Here is a 14,920-nt window from a genome sequence, read left to right as displayed (position 1 = left end):
CCGAACCGTTTGAGACACTCTCTGCCCACGGGTGAGAGAAGACAAACTCAGAGCAAACACTTCTGTTTTCAGAGTGGCTTTTAGAAAGCATATCATGTTTGGTAACAACCTTGCTCTGGTCTTTTTAGAAATCCTGCAATTGTTTACTAAGAATGAATTGGAAGTGAATAAAACAAAACAAAGGTCTTTGAAGACTGGTGCTCTTTCTGTAACAGAAAGGGGAAACCCTTTAATGCTATACTTGTCAAAACATTCCATCAGGAGGTCAGAAAAATGAAGGATTTCTAAAGGCAGAGCTTTGGTTCGGTTTTGAGAACAGTAGAAATGTTCACCGCTCCTTCCCCAGTTTATCAGCAGTCCATTGGCGTCTGTGTGAGATTTTCAATCAAGACCCTACATCATTGCTGTCACCTTTATCCCAGCTATGAACTGACGTCCTATTTCCCTTAAAGCCATGAAAGGCCATTTCCCTACAACTGTCAACTCTGGACCGGAGCCCACTGAATCATTTGGTCACCAGCCCCAAGGCCAGAGGCTGGCGTGGATGGCCGGTGTCCCTGCAGTTTTGCTGGCTCCGCCCACCACCCAGAATCCATGGGGAGCTCGCATGGGCTCCTCCACCCACTCTGACCAGCCGGCCGGCCTCGCAGGGCCAATTCTGTGCTTCTGCAAAAACCACACTTTCACCGATGGTTCGGGGTTCTGCACACACATGCACAAAATCTGATCACGGTTTATGGTCAAGGGCTTGGGAGAACAGAGACCTGCCTAAGTACAGAAAAAAAGAAAAAAGAGTTTTCTCTCAATGCAGCTCCCTCTTCTGCTCGAGCTCTGACCATGTCTGCTCAACGTTTCATCTGTTTAGGTGTAAATTCTGAGGGGAAGGTTTGGGTGCACGGTCCTCTCAGAATGAGAGAGTGTCCACCCCCCCAGAGTGACAGACCCTTCCAGAAAGATCGGAGGTGTCTGCAGCACCAAAGCAACCCTCTTCCGTGAGCCCCACCTGGGATCAAGAGCACAGTAGGATTTCTTCATTACGACGGAATGTGGCGCAGGCTGCCAAAGCACCCGTTTGGGTGTGTTTGTGTGTAGTGTTAGTGAGAAGAGGGAGAAATGGAGAAATCCAGTAGGAAAACATTTAAAATTCTTCTTCTGCGCTCAGATACTAAGACAGCCAACGTGTTAATTAATGTTTCATTACTCGGCAGTGAACACGGACTGTTCCCGTCGGAAACATGTTCTCTGCTAACTCCATTATTTGTCAAATATCTGCTTGCCACGAGCAGCTGTGTCTCGGGCTGTTCTCCGGTGGTTGACACAACCACTGTGATTACTTTTCACCAGCGACTTTCACGGCTCCTCTTAGTTAACTGTGTGTTTTCCTGGTAGGAAACACCCCAGGGTAGTTTGTCCTGGGCGTAAAGAACACGGAGATTTCCATGGTAATGAAGACACATTTTCTCTCGAAGCGTTGACTTTCAACCAACAGATTCTGTCCAGAACGATGTTCTTTGAGTCCGTTCAGCGATGTGGTATTATAATTTTGTCTTTTTAGGATTTTAATCATGTATTCTTCCATTTGGATGAGCTCCAAGCTGGCCCGTTTTCTGTCAAAGCCTGACTTGTGTCATAATGGTCCTTCTGAAATGAAATAATTACCATCCTGGGCTGGTGAGAGTGGAGAGCGGGCCAGAGCGCCTGCCACTGCTTCTCTCTTCTCCGGCTGCACCATTAGCGCATTTCTACAACAGTGTCCTGAAAGCCTTGCTTTAAGGAAATGCTTACTTGATCTTGCTAGAAAGAGAGCGAGAACAGCCTGCTGTTCCAAAGCTCAGGGCTGGAGGACCCAAGGTCTCCTGCACCAAAGCAACTGGACAAAGAGTTTCCAGAAGGGGAGGCCCTTGATCAGAGCTCGTATGGGAAATGCAAATTTCCCCCAAGAGGCTGTGGGCAAGGTGGAGGGTGTGATGAATCACATTCGGCACAGACACCACTTCCAATGTGCCCTCTCATGGGTCTCTCTATTTCTGAGATAACATCCTTTCTGTAAAGATATAAGCCCAGCGGGTTGCAAAACCAGGTCTTACTTTCACAAAACCCTGAGTCTATCTTGTGCTTTATTTTTGTCTAGGGAGTGATATCCTGAACATTCTTACAGATTCACGATGAGTTCCTTGTCCCCCCTACTCTCCACTTCCATACTCACTAGAACTGTGATCTCCAATATGGTAGCCACGGGAGCTATTTAATTTGAATTTTCTTTAACTAAAATTAAAATTAAAAATTTCACTAACTGCATTTCAAATGCTCAAGTAGCCATGATGGGAGTGCAGATATAGAACATTTCCATCTTTGCAGCGAATTCTTTTGGAGAGCACGGGGCTAGAAATCTCCACAAGATTAGGGATACTGACTGCTTTGTCTACTTCTGTACTCCTGGTGCCCAGACGGAAGCCGACACATGGTGGATGTATAGTCAGCGTGTGTCAAGCGAATACATTTGTTTACAAATTCTAGTTGCCAGCTATGGCCGTTAGTTTTCTTTGACTAGAACTAGACCCCAGTGGAAGGATCACCGAAACAGGAACCTCACCAACCTCCCCACACGATGAGCTCTGTGCCGTTGGGTTATAAGTCACAAGCCTTCTCTAAGGACATCTGCCAAACGGCTTCTCACCTCCCTAGGACTTGGACACAACCTTCTCACCGTCCCTGACCTTTGCTCTTGGACCTTGCCTCCCACCAGTGTCTCCCTTCGCCCCTGCCGTTCGGGGCACCCCCTGTTCACTCGTGCACCCCCTTCTCTTAGACAAGTGCCTTGTTTGTAGGTGGTACGTGATGCATATTTGAGTGTTAAAGGCGTGTCATCTTCCACGGCTAAAAGGAAGCTGGGATTTTCTTACGATGCTGGGGTTTTCTTAAAAGCACATCACTGGGGCACAAGGGTGGCTCAGTCGGTTGAGCATCCTACTTTTGGCTGCAGCTCAGGTCATGATCTCAGGGGTCTTGGGATTGAGCTCTGAGTCGGGCTCTGTGCTCAGCAGGGAGTCTGCTTGTCCCTCTCCCTCTGCCCCTCCCCCTCATAAATAAATAAACAGAAATCTTTAAAAGCGCATCGCTGGGGCGCCTGAGTGGCTCAGTCGGTTAAGCGTCTGCCTTCGGCTCGGGTCATGATCCCGGGGTCCTGAGATCGAGCCCCACGTCGGGCTCCCTGCTCGGTGGGGAGCCTGCTTCTCCCTCTCTCTGACTGCCACTCTCTCTCTCTGTCAAATAAATAAATAAAACCTTAAAAAAAAAAACGCATCGCTACATGTGATCTACAAGTTAGGTGGACACTGTCTACACCTGCTGGAATACCACCTTCACTGCAGAGACTGACCAAGTAGGCAAGTTGCTGCAGCCACCGTGGCACCAGATGAGCCAGGAGCAGCGCTGTGCCCAGCGCACAGTAGAAATGACCACACGATTCTGAAAGCAGGTGAGAGCTATGTGTGGACAGGGGTTATAAGAGCCCAGCACGCAGGTGATGTCTCCGCTCCTTCTGGGTGAGTTGTTGTCCTTTCCGGGCTGTGATAGCACATAAAATACTGGAGCTGGCTTCTGTGAGGTGTGCTGAGTGTGCCAGGAGAAAGCTTCTGCCTGGAAGAAGGTCTGGACAGAGGTCTGCCATGGCAGCACCGATGCTCCTACCCACCAGGAGCGAGGCTCTTCAGATAACAGCGGGCGCCGCCGCGTTGCCGTGGAAAGCTGTGGCAGGCGTGGACCACACACAGCACGCACGTCTGAACGGAGGCTCCCCATGGCGCGGCGGGGCTCTACCCGGTTGTTGGATCTGTAGTGAGCCATTTCCACTTTATTTTGAAATCTTGGCTATTCGCATGGAAGGGTGAGGTTTATGATGGCAACAGAGAAGAGAAGGTCTGCTCCTGAGCAAGACTGCAGCTCCCCGTGGAGGGAAGACCTTGCCGACCGCATGCGTTTTAGCGGCTCGGGGCCCCTCCCCCCTCCCCCCTCCCCCCGGGGCCAGGCCTCGGCTTCTTTCTCTCCTCTCTCGGGCGCTGCCCTTCTGCGCCGACGGCAAGTACCAAACACCACGAGTCTTTCTGTGTGCCCGCTCACCTGCCTCCACCCACCTCCTGGAGTCCTCTGTCCACTCTTCCCTGCTTCCCCGTTCACTCAGCATCTCTCTGGTTTCTTTTGCTTTGATTTACGTTGTTGAATTTAAGGAATCTTGTGAGGTTAAGAATTATTTACTCATACTTTGACTCAGGTCCAGGGACCCACAGACTGTGGGAAACTCTTAGCTGCCTGAAAGAACACAACAGCTACACACAGCTTGTCGTGGGCTGTGGTCACCTCGCATGTGAGATGCTCGTCTCCGGACCCATGGCTCCCGCTGTCAGGCCCACGGGGGCGGGGGAGGGGGCGAGTGTGGCTGGCTGAGTGCCAAGTAATGGGGAGACGCCCGTACACTCACGCGGGGGCTGAGCACAGAGCTCCGGGAACCAGTCAGAGCCGTGGGTTCTCTTTCTCCCACTGCAGCTTGACCATCTCAACAATCCCCAACAATTTGGGCTTAAACAGGGTCTGGTATTTATCAATTTCTAAGATATCTGACTGCCCAGGGAAACAGTGCCCTGTGAATGTTGACGCCATTAAAAAGTCGGAATAACCCATCTGTCCTGAATTTACAGTCAAAAGCCAAAGGGTTGGGGGAAGGTGAACCCGCCTAAGGAATGGAAATGATGAATTAAAACTGACCTCAGTTGGAAAAACCTGAGAATTTCACGACCTCTTAGGTAAGTTAACAAGAAAAGACAAAGATGTCTCTATCTGTTGAACCAGACACTTTGCCTGCCCTCCTTACACTTTCTGTACTGTTAATCTTGATGTCACTCTGTTCCCACAGAAGTTCTGTAACAGAAATGAACTCTGATGCTTTCCATCCAACGGCCTTCCACCCCACGAAGAAGGGAAAATACACAATATATAAAGAAAGAAAGAGTAAAACGGATAGAGACAAGTCAGAGGGCCACACCACCCTGTCTGGGGCTGGCGATCATAGGACCGTTAGTGGCGGAGAAAGTCTGAGAAGCCAGTTGGCCGACGTCCTTTGTGGCTATCACCCTGTGGAATGTTGGCAAATTAAGACTTATGAGTTTTAATTACTGCAATATACATACACAAGAGTTTATTTTAAACGCAGACCCTCAAACGGCAATGAAGTATTCATTCATTTCTTTCTTTCTTTTAAAAATATTTTATTTATTTTAGAGAGTGGGAGAGAGAGAGAGACCACATGGGGGACAGGGGCAGTGAGAATCTCAAGGAGCCTCCCCACCGAGCAGGGAGCCTGACGCGGGGTCAGATCCCAGGACCCTGAGATCAGGACCTGAGCCGAAACCGAGTCAGACACCCAGCCGACGGAGCCACCCAGATGCCTGTATTAGTTCATTTCTTACAGTTATGCTGAATTCCCTGAACAACTGAAGAGAAGGTTGGAGAACGGGCCAGAGGGTCGTAACTTGAGGAAAGAGGGCCAGACCTCCTTTCGTCTGGCCTGTGTCCTTCCTCTCCGCCCCGGAGAGTCTCCTTCATACAGGAGGAGGAATGCAAGCACAGAATATTACTGCACTGGGGTCAGAACTCACCCAAAATGACAGAAAACTTGAGTTTTGTTCTGGACCGAATTGGAGCAGGTCATTTACCCCCTGGGTCGGTGTCCTCCTTCCCCGCCGCGTGAACTAGGGGATGGGGTCTAGATCATCCTCTGTACTTTCCAGCTCTGCCCAAGGAGTGAGGAGTGCACACCCTGCGGGGCCACAGACCCTGCCCTTCATACCCCTCGGCGGCTGGGACCGTCGACCCACAGCGGGATGGCTCCACCTGCGAGGAACAGTCCGCCCCCTGCAACAACCCACTGCCCCCTGCAACAACCCACTGCCCCCTGCAACAACCCACTGCCCCCTGCAACAACCCACTGCCCCCTGCAACAACCCACTGCCCCCTGCAACAACCCACTGCCCACCACTTCGGGCTGGAGAAGACGTCTCACACTGAGCGTCTCACACTGAGACGGTTCACACATTTGCTAACACGAGAATTCATTTGGAATCAGAATCCAGAGTACATTTGTGATCTCTGCTTCGAGTCTAAAAGTTATCCAGTAACATAGAGTTTCTGATGTCGGCTGTCACCATGGTGAGGAGCGAGTGAACTCTACCCCGTGTCCATATAAGGCCGGGCTGCCCAGTGCTCGGGGAGCGGAGAGCTCAGCAGTGAGGCATTGCCGTCCCTGCTCCAGAAGCTCCGTGGGGAAAATCTATGGCAAGGCACCCTGGGGAAGCTGTGGGAAAGAGCGAACTCTGCGCTCAGCTCTGTAACGGCAGAATCTGTCCAGCTGCTATTTTTATGCATTACATTACTTTTAAAATATATTATCAATCCAAGGGTAGGACGGAAATAGCCCTGCCGTCTACAGGAACACATCTGGGTAAATCTGTTAATTAACAAATGTTTAATGTACATATATTGGGCTTGAGAAACTGATATGGATACTGTATCTTAATAAGCACTTGGATGAAGTAGACCCAAGCTTCCTAACAGCAGATATCCCCAGTAATGCAAATGATACATGGTGTCATTTCTCTCTCCTCCAGAGGCCTTTCCTTACCACTCACGGTCAGCATTTCTATCATCTTGGTGACCGATACCCAATGGCACACCTGGGTCCCCAGCGCTGCCCCAGGGCTGACGGCTAAGACAACCCGAGCTGTATCTGCGAGGCCCGGGCCAGCGTGGGGTGCTGGGCAGTGCGGAGTGAGGCAAACACAGCGGGGGGGGGTGTCCCCTGCCACCTGCGTGCTGCCCCTGCTGGATCCCACAGGCCGGGCCCCAAAGGGGGCCAGCATGTGGCTCTGTCCCTGAACCAACCACTCAGACAGCCGCCACATCTCAGCTTAATGTCATCATTACCTGGCTGAAGGATGAGGGGCAAGTCAAACCACAAGGGGTGCTGGATTTCTTGCCTTAACCAAATTCACCGGAAGGTGTCCATTATCTACTTTACTCGGCAACATAGAGAAAAGCTCTCAGGCTATTGTGTTAATGAGGGCCGAGGGGAAACAAAGCGCTCAATGCAAACTTACTGAACTAGGAAGACCTAGGGACCCTTAGAAATCTCCCTCCTAATAACCGCTCCGAAAAGACCCCTGGCATTATAAGAGTACATAACTGTGTAGATGGCATCATCTATTAAAAGTAAAATATAATGCTCAGTGAAATAAGTCAGCGGGAGAAAGACAAATACCATATGGTCTCACTCATATGTGGAAATTAAGAAACAAAACGAACAAACAAAGAAGAAGAGAGATAAACAAAAAACCAGACTCTTAAATACAGAGAACAAACTGGTGGTTGCCAGAGAAGTGGGGGCAGGGAGGAGACAGATAAAGGGCATCGAAGGCACACTTATCTTGATGAGCACAGAGGAATGTACACAATTGTTGAACCATTATACTGTAGACCCGAAACTAACATAACACTGTATGTTAATTATCCTTGAATGAAAAAAAATAATCAGAGTGAACCATCTTTACCGAAGAACAAAATTCACATAAAACCATTATGGGAAATGTTAATAGACCAGTTCTGCATTAAACAATCATAAAAAAAGTGAAAAAGAATAGACCCAGGAACCTTGCGCTCTGTTTGGGTTCTGTTTGGCTGATCACATGGAGAAGAATGCAGAGTCTCTCTGGAGCTGAATTCCCTCCCATCCTGGCGAGTCCCACAGATATTTGTAAACCACTAATTTATCTTCCTCATGCCCATATAAGGCCGGGCTGCCCAGTGCTCGGGGAGGGGAGAGCTCAGCAGTGAGGCATTGTCATCCCTGCTCCAGAAGCTTTGCTGGGAAAATCTATAGCAAGGGTCCCCGGAGGATTTGAAATCTCACCAAATGGCTTCCATATATTTAAAAAATACTCAATCCTTGAGAAATGCTGATGCACAACCTTCAATCAGCAATTCTTAGAGCATAACGTCCCCATTCCAGGCAGAGGAACCTTGACGGCATCAACAGCTAATGCCGTCCTGAGGACTGTGGCTCAGTAAGGGCCCAGCACGTGGGGACCGAAGCCTCCTCAGGGGTGATCTTCGGCACGGAAAGGATGGTTGGGCAGTCACACGGCAGGGAGGGACACCGCCACATCTGTAAGGGGGTTCCTTATCACAAGTTTTACTTGTTTGGCTTCCGGAGGGGACTCAGGTAGGAGAGGGCGTGTGACATCATGCCCAAGAGGCCAAGCTCCACTGAGAGGAGTCCTCCTCCTGCAGGGTGGGAATGGGGACCGTAAACACTGACCACAGGATTCGGGGTGGTGAGGCGCATTTGGAACACCCACGGGGTGCTGTAATTTCTGATGCGACAGGGACAGGGGGCACCGGGAACACCTCCCAACCACCTCTCCCAATCTGGCCCTGGACGAGCAGGAGTCCCCTAGGGAAGCGGGATCCCAAGGCACGAAGAGTTAAAAGACTGTGTCATAAAACGAAATACCGCTCCCCATACGAAAATGGGCTTACACGGAGACAGAGAAACCACATCTTTTTAAAATCAGTAATGCCGGGACCCAAACATCAGCTTCACTGGCAACAGGAAAGCCCATCACTTTGAACACATTAAACCCAGTATCAGACCGTAATGCAGGTGCCGCCAGGTGTGCTGGCCATGATGCGGAGTGACCTTTCTCTCCGACTTATCTGATGAAATTCGCTACATAAAGGACATTCGGGGGGAAGAGTAGACTAATTTTGAAGGTGAGACTGATTCTCCATGGCAGGAGGCTCGCGCCCTCTAGTCATAATATCTATAGTGGGGGGTAGACACAACCACGCTTTCTTTATGTAATATTTTTACAGAATATATGTTTACCTATAAAACACAGCTGCATTATACATACATATCTATTCCTAATGATGAACAAGAGACGCGTAAGAAAGTTACGGTTCTCTATTCGGGGTGTAGTATACCTGGACCAAATTTTGCATTATGTGATCATTTGTTCTGATACGGAAGAGTACGTCCGTATTAAATGTCTCAGGAAAGCATGGGACTGACTCTGTCAGGAGACGGAAAGCACTTTTGTCTGGAACAGAAGGCTACGGAAGAGTCCCGTTTCCGCGACGCTGTGACTTACCCGTCCCCCCTTCTCGGGGTAACACTGGCAGCCCCCGCTGCAGTCTCTCCCTCCGCAGGGCACGTCGAACTTCTTCACGCCCTGCACAAGGAAGCACAAAGAACGTGTTATCCCAAACGCTGTCCTCTACAACAGGTAGCGCATCATCTACTGAGAGCATGTGTGACTCCAGCAGCCCGCTCTCCATTCAAAACAAGTAGATTTTCCTTTTTAGAGCAGCTTTGGGCCCACGGCAAAGGGTACAGGGAGTCCCTGTGCACTCCCTACCCCCCCCCCACGCACCCGTCCCCACTACCAACGTCCCCCCGCAGAGCGGCACATTTGTCACCGTCGATAAGCCTACACTGACGACTCATCATCACCCAGAGTCCAGAGTTTACAGTGGGGTCCCTCTAGATGTTGTACCCTCTATGGTCAACACGCCTTTTAAAGGTGCCTACTCAATGCCAGATATCAAGCTAGGTCCTGGGCCTCGAAAGTCAGGGAGAACATCCCCCGAATCCAGGGATCCCAGGTGAAGTGAGCCCGTGACACCCTGTGTTAAGTACTTCAGTATGAAGCAGAAACTCCAGGTGTAGGAAGCAGCCCTTCATGCTTCTGGAATGGGGGAGGCAGCCCCAAGGAGGGGTGATCAAAGGGAAGCAGGACTGGGTTAGGTTCCATGCCGGGCCCCGTCATACAATACGGATCCAGGTGAGCTAAAGGGAGAGGGGCTTCCGAGGGGGAGGAGGACCTTGCAAACACACCTTCCCTCCCCACCCCTCCCCTCCCCTCCCCTTCTCTGCCCTCTATGAGACCCAGTGGTTTGCAAAAGGAGGAGGGATGGAGGCAAGAGGCCTTCCTAAGTCTTTATTTGGCCAACTCTTTAATGAAGTGGGTGGCTAAGGGAGGGAGTTCTCTGCCCGGACAATCCTAAAGGGTTCCAAGGCATTGCTTGCTCGCCCTTGATCTCAGTATTTTAGGTAAAGGATGGACTTGGACTTTGGACTAGGAAATCTTCCTTTTGGACTGTTGCCAGCAGGATAGTTTGAGCAGGAAGTGACAATCAGATTGGCCCTACTCTGGCCCCTTCCTGATCAGCCCCGCCTCCCCCACTGGCATGACAGGTGACTTACACAGCAGCACAGGGGAACTCTGTCACCCTCGCCACCCTCGGCCCGCCCGGCAGACCGCCCAGCTCGCAGGCCCACTGATACTCAAGGGACCCTGGACATGGTTAAGCTTCTGGTGCGCGCTGAGCCAAACCTTACTGCGCAAGCAACACTCCCCAGATAACAGACCATTCCAACTTGACACAAAAGTGCCTTTCGCCACATCTGTTCCATTCCCTTCTAAGTTAGGTCTCAATGACTAAACAGGATGGTCACCTGGGGACTCCCTCTGTTAAGCTTTCTGTCTATTCCTCGTGCTAGTGCATCAGCCAGAATCTTCGCTGCTCCTGGCATGGTTCTGCTGCTCATGTGTAGATGGATGCCGCGTTGGCTGGTCACCTCTGTGTCGCCCGCTAGCCCTCCTGCACGCGCAGCCTTGACGGGTGCACAAGTGAACTCTGACTCAAAACTCTCTGGCCAGAGCTCACCTAAGACCACCACGACTACTCAATGTTCTTTTTGTAGAGATGATAAACTCCTTTCCTGTGCACACAACTTTCTACAAAAGGGGGATCGTTTGAGTCCTACGTTCCTTGTGTCCCCACAATAGCCCTTTACCGACTCCAGTATCTGATGCATCAGTCACTATTTTGAAGAATTCAAAAAAATCTGAAAATCCCAAACCAACACCTTGAAGCCTTTTGGATGTCTTGGTTATCATTTTGTGAGGTAGTTTGAGTTCCACAGTGTAAAAGTAAACACATTTAAAATCCTTTCATGCCCTCACAATATGTTTCTAGGTATTTGCCTTTTTTTTTTTCACGGCTTCAATGTTTATAGTGGGGCTCATTTGAAAATCCCACCATTTTGAATATTTGGTGTTTATAAATCCAGCCGCATGCAAAGCCATCGGTTTTAGGGATTACCCTGAATGCTAAAGGCAGACATCTAGATGGGCAGCCACATTTATACTTTGTATTACGTACGACTGGGATGTGAACAGGGGACTTGGCAGGTGTCCCTGGTTCACACAATAATTCATTTGCCAGTTGTCTGGAAAGGGCAGGGGGACTCCTCAGTCTAAGGACTCAGGGTAAAGCATAAACTCACATTCTCCATCTGGTGTTTCATAGGCTATTTTTAATTTTGATTTTAAAGGCACTTGCCAAATCCCTGGATATAAATCAATGGTTGAAATGATTTTAAATCGATCTAACAGACTTTCTGTCCTAGATTTAGGATATGCACTGGACTTAGTTATAGGAAGGAGTTCTTCATAACCTGCTTAAAATTTAACAGTGCTGTTTTGCTTTTGGAGCTGGGATCGTAGGTCTGATAACTCCCAATCTTGACACTTCCTCGACTATGGCCCATGGCTTGGGTACCCCGTCCCAGGAGGTGAGGCAGGCCTCCCTCTACAAGCCGCAACCAATCTCCATCATGGAGGTTCCAGCCCCGTGTGTGATGTGGTGCATGTGCGTGTGGTGGGATGTGGGGTGTGTGTGTGATGCGATGTGAGGTGTGTGGTGTGTGTGTGTGTGGTGGGATGTGATGTGTGTATGTGTGATGTGGTCTGTGTGTGTGTGTGTGTGATGTGGTCTGTGTGTGTGATAGGATGTGATGTGATGTGTTTGTGTGTGTGATGTGAGGTGGGTTGTGTGTGGTGTGTGTGTATGTGTGATGTGTGTGTTTTCCCATCAGCATCTTACATCTTGCATAGCCTACAGAGGGAGCCTTACGAATTCCAACATCTACAAGAGCTCTAAGTACCAGGAACTGGAATGTCAGATCTCCAGGATGAAAAAAAGTATTTACTTTATTAGGCCAGAGCATGTGTTCCAGACGTCTCTTACAGACTGAACAAATCTCAGACCTGAGCTTCGGTATTCCCCTTTGGGACATGAGCTCTGGAACATTCTCAAGATACAAACGCCCTCCTGAGGATCTGGGATGAGGCGTATGTGAGCTGCTCTGTGGGGTCCTCTGTCTGCGTCCCCTGAACAGAAGAGTACTAAAATCCTCCACCAGCCACTGCCCATACTCCAAGCCCTCGCGTCCACCCTGGATTTTATTGCTCAACACAACTCAGAGATGAACCTTGAGCCTTCTTGTCAACTCCTTAGTAAAGATGACCGGTTTCCTCCCACTGCACACCCACCTCAAGAGCCTGCCCACCACCCTCGAAGATGACCAGCTGGCCTGGTCTAGGCCTTCAGCTTCAGGGTCTCTAGGAAGGCATGCTTTCCATCTGCAGCTCCAAGACTCCTCAGGAGCATCAGCTAAATTCTCCACGAGTTTCTCACGTCAAGTCTGAATTCCCATTGGTACCATCCCGTAGAGCAATATTCCTGCACCCTGCTCTCCCCACGGCCCCCTGCAGCAGCGCCTGTCACTGAGTTCACCATCCCAACGTCCACGGAGGGCATGCTGCTCCGCACCTGGGTCAGGAAGCTCGAGGTGCAGAAAGTGTCCACTGTCACGGACCACGCTGCATCCGCTCGACTGAGCTTGTCTGGATGTCCTTCATCCCTGGGCGGAGAAGGACTCGCAGCCAAAGGAGACCAAAGATGTGAGGATCCATGCAAAGTGGACAGGCCTACCACCTCCTTGAGCATGCCTGAATCTGACACGCACGGGCTCATATGTCCTCGCACTCATGCAGAAACCGCTCCCTCCCAGGCTCTGGAAGGACGGAGGAGCCCAGGCTGTGTGCCTCCCAGCTTGGAGTGGTCAGGGAAAGCCTTTCCCTCGGCTGCGCCGGTGACACGGCTCCTAGCTCGCTGATCCCCCCAAACACGACAGCCACAGGGCTCTTGGCTACCTTACCCACCCTCTCCCCTGGCAAATTCACTCATTTGTTCCTTCCTTCCTTCTCCACCGAATGTTTCCTCTGGGCTGAGCACGGTGCTGGGCCACGGGTATAAAGGGAACAGAGAATGTATGCAAGCTGACAAGAGAACTAAGTAAATGAGCAACAAAGCCTACACACTTTAAATTACGGCAAGCGCCAGGAAGGAGAGGGGGTCTGAGAGGAACAGTCAGGCCAGGTCAGGAGAGCACTGACTTCGCCGGCCCTCTCCCTCGAGCCCTCCTGTGCTCTGTTATCCCTTATTGGCCTCCCCCACAGAGGCCAACCTCCCTGCCTTCTGACCTGAGGCCCTCACTGCTATAACCCAGGGGATGGAGAGCTGCCAGTCTCTAGGCCTAGGAAATCAAGACCTCCAGGTTATCATCATCATCATCATCATCATCATCAGGGAATCAAGGGCATCTTGGATTGGAGTGAATTTGAACCTATTCTTCATAGGACCCCCAGGATGCCCCTCCATTGCCGGATCCCCCAACTTCCGGCCAGGACTCAATTTCAGCCCATCGTGGCTTTATGGTCCAGGACGGGCGTGGGGCATCTTCTGTCCTCCTTTCTCAATGAAAGCCACCTCAGTTGCTACCAAGATGTGTAACCACTTCCAACTGTGGGGCTACTAACTTCCCAACTGCGGAAGGAGTCTGACTTGGGGGCTTAATCGTTAGTTCCTTCCGCAACTGACGAACATTGCCCTGAGGTCCGGTCCGTGGGTGCCCCTCTCCCTGGAGCTACCTCGTCCAGAGCCCTGCCCCGCTGGACTCAGCGGCAACCTCCAGGATGGGGAGGGGAAGGTCGGGGGCTGGGAGAGCCTCGGCAGACACAAGGCAAAGGGCGGTAATTCTGCTATCACTGTAAACTGGCTGGACGTCTTACCAAGTACTGTGGAACCAACAGGAGTTGTTTTGAAAAATAAATGTGAATTCTAAGTTTTGGGAAATAAGACAGGAAACGGCTTAAACATCAGAAGCACAGTAGACCAGGAATGCCTCTGAGCTACCCCAGGAAGAGATGAAGTGGGTACTTCTTGCAAAACAACGAATAAGAACAAAAGCCATATTGGCAAGGGAGGGGTCGCGTGGGAAGAGCTCGTGGTGAAGATAGTGAGTGGAGAGTCTGAACAGGATGTGCCTGGACACAGTGTCCCAAATGACCTGGGTCGGGGGAGCGGGCTGATAGATGCAACGTCTGAGAGGCTCTCGGTCTACACTCGCAACGCTGATGTCTGGTCTGGACCTTGGACATACCCAGCATGGCACGTGGACGCAGCCAGGCACTACTCAGGAATGCCGGCCCCACCTCAGATTTCCTGCACCAGGACACACTTTCTAACAGGCTCTCCACGTAGGCACGCTGCTGTGGCTTCCTGCGAAGCCACCTCCGTCAGTAGAGGAGAAAGAATATTCCCCACGGGGCCCGTGCGTTCCACGCCTAAAGAGGACATGGCATGCTGTCCTGGGAGAGTGCTGGCCCCCAGACTCCCTCTGACCCCCTGCCACCTGCGGCCCATGCAGGGAGGCTCTGGGCACTGAAGGCTCAGTCACTGAGCCTCTCATCAGTCACCCTGTCAAAAACATTTCAGTTCTCTTTTCCTTATTCAGAACATCCTTTTAGACCCTTCTCTTCTGAATTTTACCCTGCCCTGAATTGGTAGCCAGCATTGCTGTAATAATTAGAAATTCTAGAAATTAAGAAAGACCCAGATCATCTAAGAGTCAATTGGCAATGCAAAGGCACAGATGTATTTTCTAGAAACCTTGGATATT

At 50.6% G+C, this 14,920-nt stretch overlaps 1 protein-coding gene across 1 annotated transcript in view; it reads right to left on the bottom strand.

Moving 5' to 3' along the window:
* Positions 1-14,920, bottom strand: part of COL4A2 (collagen type IV alpha 2 chain) — a 166,067-nt gene that overhangs the window by 108,593 nt on the left and 42,554 nt on the right. Inside the window, exon 3 of the mRNA XM_028087375.2 lies at positions 9,201-9,281. Within this exon, the coding sequence (XP_027943176.1) occupies positions 9,201-9,281 (81 nt within the window). The remainder of the gene's footprint in view (positions 1-9,200; positions 9,282-14,920) is intronic.

This window comes from Eumetopias jubatus, unplaced genomic scaffold (genome assembly GCF_037043125.1).
Source record: "Eumetopias jubatus isolate StellerSeaLion01/CBP00866 unplaced genomic scaffold, mEumJub1_p1.0 scaffold_3, whole genome shotgun sequence".
Lineage (NCBI taxonomy): Eukaryota > Metazoa > Chordata > Mammalia > Carnivora > Otariidae > Eumetopias > Eumetopias jubatus.
Note: the sequence above shows the minus strand (reverse complement) of the source record. Positions and strands in the feature narration are given on the sequence as shown.